This window comes from Cygnus olor, chromosome 9 (assembly GCF_009769625.2).
Source record: "Cygnus olor isolate bCygOlo1 chromosome 9, bCygOlo1.pri.v2, whole genome shotgun sequence".
In the NCBI taxonomy this organism is placed as follows: domain Eukaryota; kingdom Metazoa; phylum Chordata; class Aves; order Anseriformes; family Anatidae; genus Cygnus; species Cygnus olor.
Genome location: NC_049177.1, coordinates 12,403,322 through 12,422,569, shown reverse-complemented (window position 1 = coordinate 12,422,569; position 19,248 = coordinate 12,403,322). Strand labels below are relative to the sequence as shown.

General features: G+C 42.3%; 1 protein-coding gene across 3 annotated transcripts in view; it reads left to right on the top strand.

Moving 5' to 3' along the window:
* ARHGEF4 (Rho guanine nucleotide exchange factor 4) overlaps window positions 1–19,248 on the top strand; it is a 216,203-nt gene that overhangs the window by 5,390 nt on the left and 191,565 nt on the right. For all 3 annotated transcript variants that reach the window (XM_040567480.1, XM_040567482.1, XM_040567481.1), the window contains exon 2: window positions 8,752–8,787. In XM_040567480.1, coding sequence (XP_040423414.1) covers window positions 8,752–8,787 — 36 coding nt within the window. The remainder of the gene's footprint in view (window positions 1–8,751; window positions 8,788–19,248) is intronic.

The following is a 19,248-nucleotide window of genomic DNA, read 5'->3' as shown; positions in this document are numbered from 1 at the left end:
TCTCCTCTCCTCTCCTCTCCTCTCCTCTCCTCTCCTCTCCTCTCCTCTCCTCTCCTCTCCTCTCCTCTCCTCTCCTCTCCTCTCCTCTCCTCTCCTCTCCTCTCCTCTCCTCTCCTCTCCCGTCCTCTCCTCTTCTCGACTCTCCTCTCCTCTTCTCCTCTCCTCTCCTCTCCTCTCCTCTCCTCTCCTCTCCTCTCCTCTCCTCTCCTCTCCTCCTCTCCTCTCCTCTCCTCTCCTCTCCTCTCCTCTCCTCTCCTCTCCTCTCCCCTTCTCCTCTCCTCTCCTCTCCTCTTCCCTTCTCCTCTCCTCTCCTCTCCTCTCCTCTCCTCTCCTCTCCTCTCCTCTCCTCTCCTCTCCTCTCCTCTCCTCTCCTCTCCTCTCCTCTCCTCTCCTCTCCTCTCCTCTCCTCTCCCCTTCCCTCTCCCCTTCCCTCTCCCCTTCCCTCTCCCCTTCCCTCTCCCCTTCCCTCTCCCCTTCCCTCTCCCCTTCCCTCTCCCCTTCCCTCTCCCCTTCCCTTTCCCTTTCCCTTTCCCTTTCCCTTTCCCTTTCCCTTTCCCTTTCCCTTTCCCTTTCCCTTTCCCTTTCCCTTTCCCTTTCCCTTTCCCTTTCCCTTTCCCTTTCCCTTTCCCTTTCCCTTTCCCTTTCCCTTTCCCTTTCCCCTTCCCTTTCCCTTTCCCTTTCCCTTTCCCTTTCCCTTTCCCTTTCCCTTTCCCTTTCCCTTTCCCTTTCCCTTTCCCTTTCCCTTTCCCTTTCCCTTTCCCTTTCCCTTTTTCTAATACATTTTCTTAATTTGGTCCAAATGTAGCTTACTCAGGTCACAGAAAGCTTTTGGCAGAGCAGGGAGCTGAATCTTGGTCTACAGAGTGCGAGACAAAGGCTTAGCCAGTGGACCGTGCTTCCTGCCCTGTCCTGGTAGGTTGCAGTCTGATATCAAAAAATGAAAACACTGCAGTGGGACCTGGCTGAGGCCCTTCATAGTTATTTTCCAACTGTTTTAACATAAGTGTTTGTTGGAAACAGTAAGATTTTTTTTTAGTTATTTCATGGGTTTACATGATCTTGCTGTGTCTGTAACTGCTTTAACTCTTGAATAGTGGCCAATTTCAGCAAAATTTGAGTGAGGTAGAAGCTGCAGAGTTCATATGAGGGATGCAGAAGTAGGTAGGCAGGGATTGGAAGCAGAGACTTAACTAATGCCCCTCCTGAGGGAAAGGTAAACGATTCCATCTCCACTGTGGAGAACTGCAGATCCCTAGAAAACCAGACTGTGTTGGTTCAGCTGCTTGCAGAAATATGTGTTTTCCCTGTAAAATGTTTTTTATTTGGCTGTTAATGGAACTCCACTGAAGCTTACTGTTAGCCTTCAGCCCTCAGAGTGAAAGCCAAGTGTTTTAGGAAGTGCAACTTGAGACAGCTGAAGAGGGATACATTTCAGGAAGCCCTAAACATTCTCTCTGACCCCCTTGGAATGCTGGATTGTTAAGCTCTCTCAGAGGTGAGAATGCTCAATCTCCTTTTGCTTATTTGATCAAAATTGCCAATATTTTATTTAGGGTCACAGGCTGTTAGGGTGAGCAGTCAGATCAGATACACTCTTAACTCCTAAAACATCATGAGTAGTTCTATGGGACTTATTCTGTTCAAGGTAAATATTTCTAACCTTATTTGATGCAGTTTTCCTTTCATTTATGCCCAAATATTCTGGGTTCATTTGGGCTAGAAATATTAAAACAGCCTGTCTTATCCTGAAATGGTATGTGCAGTGCTGGGTGGGACCTAGTGCTGTAGAAAGACAAAGCAATGAAAATGGAAAACAGCGGAGGAACCCATGGCAGGGGGGTTAGAACTGAATGATCTTTGAGGTCCCTATCAACCCAAGCCATTCTATGAAAATTTTCTTGCTCAATTATTACTTTCTAATTATGTAAGAAAAAATGACTGAAATCCGGAGTGTCTAGTACAGTACACAAGGCGGACCGAGTACCTGTAAATAGATGACTGAGAACAAGTGATTTCTTCCTGCGCATGCTGAAATACTTTAAGCTCTTCCTAGAAAGTTTCTCATGATTACAGTCGTCTAAGAAGGTGCTGTGTTTTTTTCTCTCCTCCTGGTATTTTCTGCCGGAATAAAAGCAGAGCTGGTGTTGGACAAAACAAAACAAAAAAGGCTTCAAGTACAGTGCTCCAAATGCACTATTATAAATTTACAGAACTGGATGAAAATTGGCAAAGATTGCAGAATTGGAGGTGTGACAACTGCACAATAAAAGCAAACCCTGAACGAGATGTTGCCAGATAGCACAATATCTAGGGAACCACAAAAATGCTTGGGCAGGACAGCATTAAAAGTTAGCTAGATCACTCTACCATTTTGTAACAAGGAGCAAAATCAAATTTGAACTTCTAAATATCAGCAAATGTATCCTTTCCACACACTCATCTCTGATTTATTTGGAAACTTGCATTTGCGCTGAGGAAGAATGTGTCTCAGTGTGGAAAAGCTCCTTTTTTTAAGGCTATTTGACCTTCAAACACACTTCCCCACTTCTTGTAAAAATAATGTACACTAATATGGATAATTTAAAACTAAACAACAAAACCAACCAAACAAACAAATACAAGCTGTCCCTTTGCTTTGAATTTTAATAGATATGTCCATTTTTTTCCATGTAGAAAAACAGGTTTTACTCTCCTTTAAGTCTCAGTTTTGTTTTTGGATGGAATCAGTGAATTTATTCATGGATTAGAGAAAATTGTGTAATTCTGATTGTGATCACTACATGTGGACCATCATTTTGATTCTAGAAAAAGAAAAGAATGGGATAAACCTTAGTAACTTCTTGTACACGAGATGTGATCGTAGTGTTGGTGTTCAGAGAACTTCCTGGTAACAGAGGAATCAAGACAGTAACATTTCTTAGTACGGGTGTAAACTCTGGGCAGAAAGGCAGGTTCACAGGCAGATTTCCAGGAGGTGTCTGTCTAGGTTTACCACTCCAAATTCTCCTGTCGACACTCTGCCAGAGGATACCGCCACTGCTGCAGGGGCAATGTAGTAGGATGTGAATCTGCCACCTGAACCAGTTTCCAGCATCGCTGCTTTCTTTAACCATTACAGCTAACTCTCTGTGTTAATGTAAGTGAAACTCTCTAAATCAAACAAGGTCGGTATTGCATCCACTTATATTATACAGGTGATATGAATCTGTCACTTGGACATCATCTGGAAAAACAGGATAGTATGTTGTGTTGCTGTCTTAGCTACTAAAATCTTATATATTGCTTAGTAACACACTATGATGGCATTGCATGAGACACCGAACAGCATAAAAGGTACAGCTTTATTTACAGCTCCTTCTGTATTTACTTTATCTTCTCCTTGTAATTGTATGTGATATTATTCTCCAGAAAGGAATATAAATGCCCGGCATTAATTACACAAGAGAGAATGTCATAGTCTTTGTTCTACTTCTTGTCTGTATTTTCCTGCAGAAAAAAAAAAAAAAAAAAAAAAAAAGAATGCAGAAAAAAACCATCTCCTTGTATTTGGAAACATTCGAAAATGTTTCTTTGCTGCCAAAGCAGACAGATAGTTTTTGTGTGCAGGCAGAAAGTTATGGGGTGGGGCAGGCAAAAGGGATTAATACTGTTTCCATATATTTTTTTTCTTTTTTAAAGGGGTATTATTTGCTATAATCCTATTAGCAAAATGAGTAACCCCAGTGCAGTGTGGTAGCCAGTCTCTCCCTGCCTAAAAAGAGAGCAGGCCCTTAAGGTGTGGTGAGAAGCATGGGGGAGATAGACTAGAATGTGAAGTAAATATTATTAATGGCAATACTTGGGAGAAAATAGCTTTCATAATGTTGGCAGTAAAAGTTTTCAAACTGGAATTTTTTCCCTGAAAGTCCCAACTCCTGGAAGCAAGTAACTGAATGGGGGTCTTTTTAAAAAAAAACAAAGTGTTATAACTGCAGAGGAAAACTGAAATATTAGTTTACAATGGAAAATTATCAAGCTATGAATATTTCATGCTTGGAAATGTCAGTCATCTTGCAAGTGTTTTAGAGCTTGGATCGACTTGTAACAAATGCTGATTGTAATAGCTGCTGGATTGACTTTTGTGCTTTGCTTAGCCCAGATAAAAATTGTAAATGGCATAAGTACTGCAAGTGTTCATTTGAAAAGTGCAGCCTTTCATTTCCCAGCCCACGTAAATAACCAGCTAGGATGCCCAGCAGTGAGTGTAGGGGGACTGACATCAGCAAAATCCATTGGAAGCATGGAAAAGCTTCCTAGGGAAAAAAAAAAAAGAAGAAAAAAAATAACTTAAGTTGCTGCTGGAAACAGGCAAAGGCTGCACTAAAGACATCCTGGGAACTTTGGCAGTCATAAATGGTAGAATGTTTCACATTGTCCAGAAGTCCTGGATACACCACTCTCTCCTGGGGAGAGGACAGCTGCCTATTGAATCGCCCCTTTTTCTTACAGCACACCAGTGCGCTTCAGAAAATGTCCTTGCTTGGGTACCTCTTTGATAGAGAGGTAAGGGAGACAGCATGTGGAAAAAACAATAAAATAAAGTGATCTCAATGTGATCTCAATGTGATCTCATGACATTTCTGATCTTGCTGAAACTAGTGCTCTGTATACATCTTGTTTTTTGTGGACGTGCTCAATTTCATCCAGCTTTCTTCAAGGTATCTGCCAGCCCAGGCACCTCTACTTGCTTGTCATGTGTCTGGAGATCCTGTTGGGAGTGATGTTTGCCTGTGTTGGAGACCACTTACGTGGATCCGCAGGGACACAGCAGCCTGGCTGGAACCAGTGTGTGTGCAAACCCTGTTCTCCAGAGCCCTGCACTGGTGGTCCACACACATCCCAACAGCACTATATTACTGGATGTGCTCAAACCAGCTTTACGCTTCCAGTATGGTAGATTTCATTCTTTCCGGACTGAGAAATTTGCACAACACTCTGTGAAAGCACTGAAGATCTCTGTTCATTCCTGTTTCATCTTGAAGCTTCCTATAGGGCTTTGGGGAAACACTTCATCTCTGCGTCAGCTCTTTATCTTAGAGGAAATACTGGTGTATTCCCACCAGGAAGTATATAACTTTTCTGGAGAAAGGATGTTGGCTTGCTGGCTAGCAAGTCTCCAGTTTGGGAAGTGGCCGGTAACTATCAATGCAGTATGGACAAATAGAAGATGAAGAGGAGGATTACTTGTTTTTACTTGTTAGCTGGATAGAAAAAATTGAAATTTGAATGACATCTACAACTTGTGTGTTAAAAAGTATCAAAAGTTATTGGAATATTTTGGGTTTTCAGGTTTATTTTAGAGCTGTATGATAAAAAATGGTAGAACATTCTAAGAAGCTTTCACAACTGTTTTTGGCTTTTAAAGTTTTTTTTATTTTCACACTATGAGTGAAATCTGTGTAAATGGACCTTTGAAATGGTTCAATACTGCCACACGATTTTTGGAACGCCATTAAGCATGTGTTATCATTACTTACCTAACTAAGCTTTTTGGGATGGAGGGAGTGAAAAAAATATGCATAACCTACTGTGTTTCTGTAACTGTTGATCTTTCTCGTCTTAAAGAACATAGTTTCTGTGAAGCTGATGAGTGAACGGAGTCCTTAGACATATAGGAAAAATATCTGGGAAAATATGTATAAGGAATGGGGTTTGGGATCACTGTTTAGAACAGAATACCATTTTTCTTTAAGGTATCAGCATTGGCAAAATGTCAAAAAAAAAAAAAAAGCAAAACCTTCAACTTGAGAGCTTTATTTTGCTTTTTCATTTCCAATGCAAAGTTCAGGGCAAGTGCAGTAAAGTTTGTGAACCCTTCAGCAGCAGCTGGATATGTTTCAAACAAGCCTGAAATGGTATATGGTTTTGGGTGCAAATCGGGATGGTTTTGATCCCGAGCCACTTGAAACACAGCACTTTTGGCTGTGTGCAACTTTGAATTTCAGTCTTCATTGCAGTCCAGACCCAGAGCTGCCCAGAATGAAGCTTTTGCTTGAAGCCCTGTGAGTGGAGCCTGCTGTGCTCCTTGCTGCCTTACCACTTGCAGAATACATCCACAGTTGAGCTGGATGGCCACCATGGACACATCCATACGTCTAAACATTGACGCTGATGAGGTGATGCGTGGGCCTCATCCAGCTTTCCATGGGTAGTTTTATTCAGAACTCACCCCTGGTGCTACACTAACGCTGGGGAGAAAGGTCTAGGACAGACTGAGCTGCTTCCAGATGGTGTGCATTGAACTCTTCCTAAGCATTGCTTCTGATTTAATTAATCAAAAGGAATTCACAAAGAATTAATCCCTTACATGCTTTCTGGCCCTATGGGAGTAGATTTCTCCACATATGTCTGACAGGTTTCTCAGTTCTGCTCTGTGTAGTGTGTAGGGCCAGGGGAAGTTTCTTGAAGAAGCCACGTGTTGGCTCCTGCAGCTCTGAGATGTCTTTGTGCCAGCAGCCACAGTAAAGCCATGTGCCATGATGGCAGGGTTGCCTCTTAGGTAACGCAAAGTGAGCAAATCATGGGCCTTTCTATGTAAAAGGCCTTGACATTTGTTGAGTTGAAGATCTAAACAAGATGTTATTAATTAATAATTATTAATACAATAATTATTCTAAATGATGGGAAGACTTTTACAAAAGCTGTTATGGAGTGACTTTTTTGCTGTAAAGTAGTAGTAATATATTATTATTTTACTACATTGGGTATCCTGCCTTATTTGTTACACCTGTATTGCACAGCTTTGAAACTCCAGCTGAGTAAACCTGCAGCTTTTCTGAATTTGCATGGGATAATTATGCCTTGGCTGAGAGGTTTCTGAGGTGGTAATTTTTGTTCACATCCTTTGCTGGCTTTCTTTCTTGTCTGTGAAGGGCAAGCCTGTAAATAAGATGACTGGGAAGTAAATGCAAGAACCTGTTAAGTCATAGCACTAGGAGTAAGTCTACAGCTCTTCTGGCAAGGGCTTAAAACGATGTCATATAATCACTTCCTTCCGAGCCAGCTCCTGTTAGAGAATTCCTGGGATATACTCTCTGCGTAGGATGCTAAACCCTGGGGCTCAAGTGAGGCAGTTTTTAGCTCTGCTTTTTTATTTTATTTTATTTTATTTTATTTTATTTTTTGAAGTGGGGTTGCACAGCAATCTTTCAGATTGTTGTAAAACAATCCAAACACTGCTGCCTTGATGTATGCATTTTGACATCTTTTGTTCTACACTCCACAATCAAATCTAGCATTAAAAACAATTTAACATTGTGGAGTGCCACTTTTTAGTGTATTTCTACATAGGTCGCATTCTGTAATCTCTTTTTACTTTGAATAGTGCCTTTTACTAGTACTGTAACCCAAAGAATTACTTCTACTAAAGAACAGACAACGTGGGCTTGTGATTTTGCAGCAGAGCAGGCTGTATGTGCCTGCAGGCAATACAAGGGAAAATTTGCCACTAAAATCTGTGTTCTCACCAAACCTTGTCTTCATCCTACCTCTGTTTGCGCTTCTCTTCCCAGACCAATCTCAGCTTCTAGCTGTCAAATGCCTCCCTCCCCACCCCATCTGGGTGTTGGTTAATCTAAGGATTTTTTCCAAGTTCTTTTCAAGTACAAATACTTCTAAAAAGGGCGTAGATTATACACATGAATCCAGAGGCATATTCTGAACCTGTGAAACCAAAGCTCTTACCAGAAGCACTGTATTTCCACAAGGCTTTATTACATCCAAACTAAGAGTATTAGTGGGAGCATTAAATGTTTGCAGGATAACAGAATTTCTTCACAGAGGCAAAACAAATTGCACCATACACTGCCAATCACTCTAAACTAATCTGCAAAACATAAAAGAATTTAGGATTCACTTCTAATCTGACACTAGTTTTTTCTAATGCTGGTTCCAAATGAGGGAGTTATGCCTGACTTAAATCACTCCAAAATCAGGGAATAGTTGGGACATTTTGGGATGTTCCTGCATGAATCTGCTGACATTTGTGTACTTTATGGTTATATAAAATTTGCCTCAGAGAGCTTCCAAACTGAACTTCTTGTGTTAGAAAAATTCTTCTGAGTCCCCATCCAAACTGAGGTTTTGATGTGGTTGCACCGTGTAAACATGATTGTTCTTTTAGAGGGCTCATAATCTTAAAGAGAAAGGGTAAGTGAAAGGCTTATAACATGCAAACTAACTGGGATACTGCTGGGCAGGGACTCTAGTGTCTTTTTGTAGCGTGTGCGTACAAAGCCTCCACTCCTCCCTCTTACGCTGAGCTCCTCTCTAGGTAACTGCTCGACTTCCTTTTTCTAACTGCTGGCTTTTCCCCCTCTTCATTTAACCCACCCTCCCAGAGTCCTGAATACACAAAAAGCTTTTGCAATGTGCCCTGAAGCATGTATACTGATGAAGCACATACAATGTAATTATGGATAGCACAATGCAACATCATGAAGCGCCTTTATTTACAGCTTCTCTATCATGAGAGTATAATGAACAGATTCAGTAAGGAAATGCAAAAGCAGATTCCTTTGGCTGGCTCCTCTTGTTCTCTTTTTGGCAAAGACAGAGGGACGAGTCTACCCTGGGACAGCCCTGCTGAAGTCAGATGAGTTACACCAGGCAGGAACTGGAACTTTTTTCTTTTCTCCTTTTTCTTCTTCTTTTTTTAAAGAATGCAGTTGCCAGATCTCTTTCCCCTGACTGTCACAATTTCTCTTTCCACAGAAAGCCTGTGAGAAAAGACTCTCTGCTTCTGAAAAGGTAGGATAACCTTTTAGTCACTAATAGCTAATTTGCTAGCAGTAAACAGTGTGTACCTACCAATGCCTGTAATCAAAAAAAAATAATATCTAACTACGTATAGAAAAAAAAGAGATACTAAAATCCTAAAATCTAATTTTAGGGACAGGAATTTAGGAATCTAATTTAGGGACAGGAACAACAAAAAGCATTGTGAGAGGGTTGGAGTACTAACACACAGCTGTACTGCTCCAAGGGTACGAAATCTGCTTAGAGCTGGCCTAGGTATCGGCATATAGTATTGACTTAAAATGTATAAATATACCCTGCATGTGCTCAGGTGTAACATTGGACAGAGTTTCTAGGGGGTGTCTGAGGAAGCACCCTATTTCCTAGAAACTTTAGGGAAGAGGAACCGGTGGCAACTCGTAGGATCAGCCATATTTGCAAGTGGTAATCTTTAAAACAAATTTATTAGGGCACACCTGGGAATGCACTTCATAGAACAGTGTAGTAACAGAAGTTACAAGGACTGCTGATGCTTTGTGCTTGCTAGTGCTGTGGCCATACTTCTTGTTTTTTTCCTCTGCTGAGGGCCTGAATGGTGCCTCTCATATAAAACGTGCCATTTACAATTTGCCTTTTGCTGAGGCCTCCTTTGTGTTCACACAAGGCAGCTGGCAGGAGTGCTGACTCCCCAGAGCAGAGCCTTGCCAGCACTGGCTAATCAAAATTCAGCAGATTCCGCTGCTCATTACAGAGCCATTGATTATCTCTGGAAGGTTACTCCCCTTGTGTGAGTGTCATTTTTCAGTCTCTTCCCTTTACCCCCCTTCCCCCAAGCTCTCATGAGGACAGAGTACTGGGATGGAAATGAGGTTCCGTTTCAGGATCTGAATAGCTTGTCCTCAGCTGTCAAAAGAGCCCTTGGGAAGTAGGTAATTTCCCCACTGCTGTGTTGGGTTTTGTTTGTTTGTTCTTAAATTTATTTATATCAGCTTTGTACTTTTAATATCTGGGACATATCTAATGATTGTAAGTTGTTGCACTTGTGGTGTTTGTTGTATTTGATGTAGGCAGGTTGTATTAGTTGAGACTTGGTCTCCCGTGATGACAGGAAAAACCCACATCTTTTACACAGCTGTAGCTAACCTTTCTGACCTCTGGCACTGCAGGGAAGAGACATGGATTCATATTCATGCTATTCACAAGCAAATGGACAGAGAGGCTCATGGAGAAATAAAAACATAGTGCAAGCCCTCATCTGCTGACGTGCTACACTCTGATTATACCCACATGCACTACACAGCAAATTCCCCGTCTCTAATGCAAGAGGAGAGGCCAGTGAGCAGGTTTGTGTGGGACAATACCTGTTCGTTACCCCGCAGTCAGTCTTGCAAAAATCATAACTAGGTCTCTTTTTAAATGTGAGTTGTCTGCTTATGGGTGTATTAAGTCATCAGTGCAGCAGTAGAGAACTGAGAGATAAATATGCAAGTCTAAACATTTGAATTTATTCCAGGTGATAGAGTAGATGCCAGATATATGGACTGATACAAAAGACTTACTGGAACAATTGTTTTGAGTTCCTTACTTTGATTGTAAATGTGGCATTAACAATCACAGCAGAGATTACACGTGAAAAGTCTGAGGTCTCAAAGGAGGGGAGCAGGCAGCTGGAGTTAAGATACAGATGGGACTCCTGTGGAGGACAGCAGTTTTAACTGTAGATAAAAAGCGTAGCAGAACATAGACCATGCCTTGCTGGTTAGCACCTTGCAGTAGTGCACCTTGGTGCCTCTCAAGGAGAGGATTGTGGTTTGTCAGGTGCTGGTGATTTAGCTCCTGTCTCCCAGGGCGAGTTCAGAAGCCAGCTCTGTGACCATTGCCAGCAATCCTGTCCAGTCAATAGCACATACCAGAGAGATGATGACAGGGATTTGAAAAACGGCAAGCTGGCATTAACTGGGTTTTGTTTAGCCAGGGGGGCTTCCTGTCAACTCCCTGTCTTCCTGATGGAGACATGGGACACAATGGACCTGACTGACAGAGAAAGTTTGGTGAAGCATAAATCAGGAGTTAAAGTGACAGTGGACAATGGAGAGAGAACTCAGCTGTCAGAGAGGGAGTTGTCCCTGGCATGGGAGAAGAGTGGCTCCCTATGCCATCCTGTTTGTCAGGAAGTGTTCTCTTTCCTGTTTCAGTTGTCAGCCCACTGGCATTCATTAATGTTTTGGTAAATTTTTTGCAAAGAGGCTGTGTTGCTACTCAAGGGAAAGGATCCCTGAGATATGGTTTCGTAATAAGCTCAGAACAGATATCATTCTGAGCTTACTTGTACATCCAATTTGGCTTTCACCTTTCTTTTACACACCTAAGATGTATTCAAAGGATGAGGTGAAGGACTAATACTCTGCCTTGGCTGGAGAACATTACAAAGGAAATCTTAACAGAGAGCGTACTGTTCCCATTCCTCTATTAGGCAGAACTCTTCCTGTCCCATGTATACTGACATTAGCCTGTAGTAATCATGTCAATGAAAAGTCCTAGACGGAAATACTGAACTGAATATATGTAGTGATTGCAGCAGATAAAATAAAGTAAGTTAGCATGCTTGAACCAAACAGCTCACACTATTCACTAGCAAATCTATCCAAGCAACACAAACATCTGTCTTCTGTATCTCCTCCTCTTAGTGTTCATACCACCAGTGCTTTGGGGATGTAGTAAGTTGTTAGGGATGCAAAGAGCTTTCGGGGATGCAGTGACAGCCAGTGGGTTAAAGAGCAGTAAGCTCTTCATGAAACACTATATGAAAAACCTCCAAAGAGATAGGAAATTCCCTGAAGCCATCTTACGTGTTTGGCAAGTGACATTCAACCAGAGTAGACTCACAATTTTCCATTGATTTTTTATTGTGCATATTATGCCTTCTAGCTGCAAAATGACATTTAAAGTATCAGAAAATAAAGATCTCATGAATAATGTGTTAAATATACTGCAATTTTGTAGAACAGTGCAAATCCACACAGTTTCAGCTATAGACTCTCCTAATGTTCAATGAATGCAATAAAGTCTTCAGCACCATTGATTATGTTTATAATCTGCTGATGGAATTTGTATCAGACATAATCAGATTCATTAGACCTCATTATCAGGAGGGACTTTGAATTTTAAGATATATTTGTCTTACAGAGAGACCTGAACTACCTATCAGTACTGGAAGTTCACTTGGCTAGCTTCATCTCGACTAATACTGGGTAAACCTATCTAGTCTAAATTCCTGGCTAAGCTTATTCCAGTACAGTTTAGATATACTCCTTCAGGCCAAACTAAACTATTACCAGGATTTATATTAAAAGAAATGAAAAAAAACTACATGAAATTACAATAAAAATCAATATAAAAAAACATGATTTGGTGTACATGCGAGACAGAAAGATGTCCTGTGTGTGTGTTTTATTGAATATGAGAAGTCTGCATTTGTTTTGAGCACGTTTTTAGTGGAGAAAGATTATGTACTCCTGTCTTGGCAGCAAACATGGAAGGAGAGTTGCAGAAATTGTGCAAACTGTGTGAAGTTTTTTTTTACATGTCAGTTTGATCGTGCAGTAAAAATAACTGTAGGACTGACTTCCACAAATGGCAGGTGCAGAGTATAAGTTCTTGTATTTTCAGTGTGGCAAATGAAATGTCTTCTGGGATTCATGACTGCAGAATAAAGTCTTGAAAGATCAAGAAGGCTTTTGTTGAGAATGTTATCCTTGCATTTTTGAAAATATTTCCCTTAAGGAACATAGATGTGAACTAATAGCCTATATTTTGGGCTATGCGGATTCTCAGAGCTACTGCATATGTCAGTGTGGCTAACAGTCTACACACTTTTCAGACTAATTTGGTCTGAACCTGTGAGTCTGTTCACATTGGAGACAGCAATGGTCACTGAACACATGCGGACCCCATTTTATTAGGGGACTTTGTGAACACTTAATGTACCACTGTCTGGAAGTAATAAAACTCCAGCATCCAGAATTGTGTGGGAAGCCATGAAGACTTTAGTGGCAGGTATGCAAGTTCAGACACCTCTGTGTATTTGTCTGTGAAATACTTGGCCAGAAAGTATTTTCAGTAATGCAGCTGCTTTGTGCCTGTTCCCAGGCAGAGGGCTCTGTGAGCTATTTGCACTAAAGTCAGCATTTCACATTACAAACAAAAGTAGATTTCTGTTAGATAGAGGTGAGCTCTTACCCTGCGTCAAGTAGTATTTTCTAGTGTTGTTTTGCTCTCTGATTAAATATCAGTAAAATACCTGCCAAGTAATTTGTCTTGGGTGTTTGTTACCTGAATTAGGATTATGAAGGTGCTAGAATTGTCTCTTGCTTTCCATGCTGAAAATGTGCCAAGCATTTTCCCCTGCATAGATGAAGCGTAATGCTGGTTGTTCTGTTTGCTGTCAGTGCAAACTCTGAAAGGAAAGATAAAATCTGGATTAATTTGTCTGCAGTTAGAACTTGCTTGCATCCTGGCACTTCAAAGGCTGATGTAGGAAGAGTACAGTGGTGACTGGTTTGTTAGTACATGCCAGCTGAATCTGTCACGTGCAATGAATAAACTTCTCAGATTCTTGCTCTATCATTAGCTTTCTGATAACTTGTGTTAATTTCTAACATAAAGGAAAAGAGTGAAAGGAAAGACTGAGGTGAAACCTTGGAAGTTTTCAAATGACATTTGTGTGTTGGTAGTAAGACTGCTGCAGCTACCATCTGTGCAATTTTTAGTGTCTATGCTGTAAAGAGAATAGGGAATCTTGTTGCTTTCCAAATGGATCTACAGCCCAGTAAACACTTCTGGTGTTGTGTACAGCATGAGATATATCAGTAAACCAGGCTTAATCATCACCATGCAGCCATCCAGCCCATTTTTAACCCAGCACAGAGTGTACCTGTCCAAGCCATGGGCTGCCAGCTTCTCCAGGAGAATACTGTGGGAGACCACGTCAAAAGCCTTGCTGAAGTCTAGGCAGACTGCGTCAGCAGGCTTTCCCTCATCCACCAGGTGGGTCACCCAGCCTTAGAAGGAGATGAGGTTGGTCAGGCAGGACTTGTCTTTCATGACCCCATGCTGACTGGGCCTGATCCCCCCGTGGTCCCGCATACATTGTGTGATTGCATTCAAGGTGACCTGTTCCATCACCTCTCCTGGCACCGAGGTCAGGCTGACAGGCCTGTAGTTCCCCGGGTCCTCTTTATGACCCTTCTTATAGATGGATGTCATGTTAGCAAGTCTGCAGTCATCTGGGACCTCTCCGGATGACCAAGACCACTGATAGATGATGGAAAGCGGCCCAGCAATCTGCCAACTCCCTCAGCACCCTCGGGTGGATCCCATCTGTCCCCATGGACAGGTGGAGCAGCAGGTCTCTAACTGTTTCCACCTGAACTGTGGGGGGGGGTTCTTCTGCTCCTCGTCCCAGACTTCCAGGTTGGGCAGCTGAGTACCCTGAGGATAAGTGCTCTGGCTAGTAAAGACAGATGCAAAGAAGGCATTAAGAACCTCAGCCTTCTCCTTATCCTCTGTAGTCATGTTCCCCCCTCTGTCCAGTAAAGGATGGAGATTCTCCTTGGCCCTCCTCTTACCGTTAATAGATCTTTAAAAACATTTTTTGTTATCCTTAACCATAGTGGTTAAGCACTTATGTATTGGCAGGCCAATGTGTAAGGAGTATAGAGGGGAACATAGCTAATGTGGTGAATGGAAGGTGTATTAGGGGACAAAAATCTGTAGGAAAGCAGGCTTCATCAGTTCTGCCTTGGGGAGAACAAGCTGTTGTTTAGCAGAGGACAGAGATCCTGCACTGATGCAAAGCCTCAGTTACAGTTTAGCTTTTATCTTTCAGTAACAGAATATAATGTGTAAAGATTCTTTCAACGTTTGGATAGTGCAGCTGAACAAAAAAGAGACCATTATCTACAATATCTGTCAAAACTGAAGAATGCTCTGTGCTAGCCTGCCAAATGCAGGATTTGTTCACTGGAGGATTATCTATTTGTTTAGTCCAAAAGAGTAAATGATCTAATTTCTTTGGTTCAGTTTGTTTATTGTGACAAGTTATTGGAAGCTGATTATGACCTCTCAGCAAGTAAACCAAAGCTACTTTTTGCTTGTTTTACCTTTCAGGTCTGCAAATTAAAAAATTTTAAGATGTAGTAAATTGACTGACAGAAGGAGTCTCTGTTCTTGCGCTGAAATTTGCTTTGAGAGTAATGTTTTGTGACAGTGGCTGGGGAGCAATTTCACAGCATAACCATCTTGTTTCAGATTTATGGGAGAGAGGGCAACAATAGAGCACGGTAGGAATGTTCTGGGGGATTAAATTCATGTGATTCAGTCAGATGTAGGAAAACTGGACAGACCACACCCTGAATTATTGTGTTAAGTTTTGGGCACCTCACTACAAGAAGAATAACAAGTTGCTTGAGCGTGTATAGAGAACAGCAGTGAAGCTGGTGAAGGGACTAGAAAACAAGACTTCTGAGGAGTGGCTGAGGGAACTGGGGCTGTTTAGTGGGAGAAGAGGCCGAGGAGAGACCTTACTGCTCTCTACAACTCCCTGTGATAGGATGTGAGCAAGATGTCTCAAGCATTGTAATGGGGTGCCTAGGGAAGTGGAGGAATCTTCATCCCTACAGGTATTTAAGGGATGTGTGGATGTGGCATGTTGGACATGATGGATGCACTTGATGATCTTGAAGCTCTTTTCCAGCCTAAATGATTCCATGGTTCTATGGAACATCGGAGGAGGGGACCCTGACACAGCAAATGTTCAACTTCACATGCTGGGCAATATTCAGCAAAGTGATGGGTCAGATTCAGCCCAGAGGTCTGCAGACTACCACAAAAGCAGACTGTCACAAGTGATCATCACCCCCAAGCTGGCTCTTCCAGCTTCCTGGCAAAGCCTCATGTCACCACCAGCACCACCATGCTGTGGGTTGTGGCTCAGCACAAAAACTTCTTGGGCCTCGCAGAGAGGTCACAGACCTTCAGTACATAAGGCTTAGAGCAGATCTTATTGTTACCCTTTACCTGCGAGTCTTGGTGACTTAGTTTAGAAATATTTAAAATGAGGTTTGAAACTCATTTTGTCCCCCAGGTAATGGACTGCGTGGATTGAAATAGGGTCACTCGAGGAGCCTGGTTTGGAGAGACTCTTCATGTCTGGCTCATCTTTCAGTTCTTCCTAGCCAGCACCAGCTTATTACTGCCTCTCCCTTACCCCAGGTCAGTGCAAAGATGCATTTGCTATAAGCTGTGTTAGAAGAAACTGGGAAGCAGGCCGCAGTTGGAAGAGGATCCGCGGGGCTGGAGGCAGCTTGCCCCCTGGCGGCCGCCGGGATCCAGCCGGCTCGGTGCAGAGCAAACCGTCCTCCCGTTCTGCTGCAGGGCCAGCGGCTTCGTGAGCTGGCTCGGGGATCGGGCTGATTCTGCAGGTGTCCTGGCCAACCAGAACTGAAGGGGCGTCCACATAAAAGCTCCTTCCGGAGCTTGCCGGAGGACACGCAGTTTTCTGCCTACAAAGCAACGTGCTCAGTAGCATAATCGTCCTCAGACTTGAACCATCAGGTGTCAGCCTTGCTCTGTCTCAAGGGCTTTCAGTGCTGCATTATACCAGTTGTCTTCCTCTTACAAGCTCCCTCTCTCTGCCCTCTCATAGACGCAAAACAGTCAGATTCTCCCAGTGAAGTCCACAGTCATCTTCCAGCAGAGTGAACAAATAAAGGGGTGGATGGACAAGGCAGGAAGGGACAGAACTGCTTTGTGCATGCTGGAGTGTGTTGCTCTCTTTTATGAGCAGATAAAATATATACAAATGCTGTGCTTTCCTCCTGCTTCCTTTTCAAGTCAGAGGGAAGGGCAATAAGGGCGACACAGTCCCTCCCAGAGCTCTGTTGTGCACTGGGTTTACATACACCTTGTGTTCATGTATGCAAGCCTGTCCACCCTACAGCTCCTCCCTTCCTTGTGAATTGGTTTTTCAGCCACCCTGAATTTGTTTCACCATGTCCTTCTGTCAAAAAGAAAGATGTTTCCATAAGCCTTATTTGTTATGTTTTGATGTTAATCCTGACATTCTTTACCTAAATCCAAAGAACGTGCATTGATTTCCTTTACAAATCTAAAGGAAAAATACTTATCTTGGATCTTAAATGTTTAATTGCATCTGATTAATTAAATAAAGCCTTCTTAAAATAGGCCCCAAAAGGAAAAGATCCAATTGTCAGCCTGTTAAATGCCAAAGAAAAACAAAACACTGAGGAAATGAATGGGTACCAGTCAATGGTGTTACTGTTGCTTAGGGACTGATAGTAAGAAAAGTGGCATGTGTCCAGAAGAGGCCTGGAGCAAAGAGAGGAAACCTCTGTCTCACATTCGGAAAGAGGAAAGGCAGCGCAGAAACTGATTTATATGTACAAGTGAAATTTGAGCGACAAGTGTGTATACACTTTATAGTTCGAAGACTATTCATGAAATAATACGAAAGAAAGTGGAGAAGAAGGTAACTATGATGACAAGAAACAACTCAAAACACCGCTGTTTTTTTTTCTTTAGCTCCCTGAAGACTGCAGGTCTTTGTTTTCAGTGCATGAGCTACTGTTTGGCAAGTTTCCTGAACCACTTCGTCTATTCACTTCTTGCTAATGTGAAAGTGCCCAGACTCCCTGGAAAGAGAGCTTTGTTGGAAACCTTTCATTATCAAGGATTAGCTGTGTGGTAAACCTGTGTCCCCTTTAATAGTCTGCCGGGAAGTGCTAGCTAATGAAGGGCTCATTGTGGTGATGCTGTGAGTGTGGGACTTGAATCCATTTTATTGCTCAGATTTCAAGCCAGGATTTTTAGTGCTCCAAAAGACTGAAGGGAAACTGAGTCCTACCCTTTGGTTCTGCCACAAATTTGTTGAAAAATCTGCTTTCCTTTCTCAGTATTGTTGCTGAGTTTGTGGTCTAAACCCTTTACATAGCAGGAATTTTGCTTACTATATGTTGATATGTTAAAATTATTCATATAGACTTGAAAACTGTTGTGTCAATGACTGGGGACAGCTTGTTTGAAACATTTCCATATAACACCAACAAAAGAATTGAAATAATAAAAGCCATATAAGCCATTCAATCATAAAGTAGTTGTAAAGCTCTTGGCAAAACCACGTGTGAACATCCTCATTCCACCTCCAGTCAGGTAGAAGACATGGCAGGCAAGTGTAGGATTTACTTCTTCCCTAATAAACTTCCATGTTTGTTTTAAATCTCAAGAGATCTAAAGATAAGTTACCAAAGGTGTTTGTTTGCTTGTTTAATCACAGTAATTTACTAGAAGTCCATTCTACATGAAAAAATATTTAAATACAACTTAGATCATGAAGAAATAGTGTTGCAGACCAGTCTGTGATATTAAACAGTATTCTTTTGTCTCAGTAATAAATCTCTCTTACTGAAGCTCCAAAGCCACAGTTACATTGCACCAGTTAAACAATCCACTCCTATGAATGTGTATGTGGATTTGTTTTGCTCATTGCTTCACAAATTCGATGCTCTTGGCAACTATCCAACTGTCTGTCACACTATTCTTCTTAAACGTGCAGTCAGAATCATGATTACCCCAAATCAGGCCACAGAGGAGATACACGGTGCAGTGAAGGCCCATCAGAACCACCTGAGGTCAGCTGAAAAGCACTGCTGGACCCCGGTGGGGGGCTGTAACGGACTGTAGTGACCGAGGGGAATCGATGCATACTAAAAATGTAAGTCAGTGCAGCTGCACATGAACCAGAGAGTCTAAATTTCCAGCCGTGTTCTTTGGTTATTCATGCTTAATATATGGGAAGAGGCAGTGTCTGAGAGGAGCAAGCGTTCGTAAAAAATGCCTAATTATGGAGTCCTGACACATGCTCTCACGTGGGAGAGTCTGCACATGAATCAGTGCTCATTGCTGTGACTATTTAGCAGAGGCATCAGCATCAGATTTATATGTTTTTGCTGCGCTGTGTTACCATTAAGTTGAGAGGTGATGGATGGAGACCCCATGGGAATGATCGTCTCGCTGTTTATCTGTAGTTGGTTCTTGGCATAGACAGGAACTTCTGAATTTAACCAAACCTTCCTCTGTGTCAGTGGGGAAACAGAGGTCAGTATGGAAACATTTGGAATGAAAGGGCTAATTTACATTCATTCCCACACCACATGAAGGAAGCTGTGTGAGCTCACAATTTATCGTAATCCTCGCAGTAGGCGTGTGCCTCCTTCTGGGTTGCGTGGAGCGCAGCGAGGCTGTATCTGTGGGCTGCCTGGAGGCTGCGAGTGCAGTGAGCCTCCTGTGCTGGGCACGCTGTAAGATCTGATGGTTGGACTAGACGATCTTGGAGGTCTTCTCCAACCTTAATGATGCTAGGATTGTTGCTACAGCCTCAGAGGGTGCCTTCGCAGG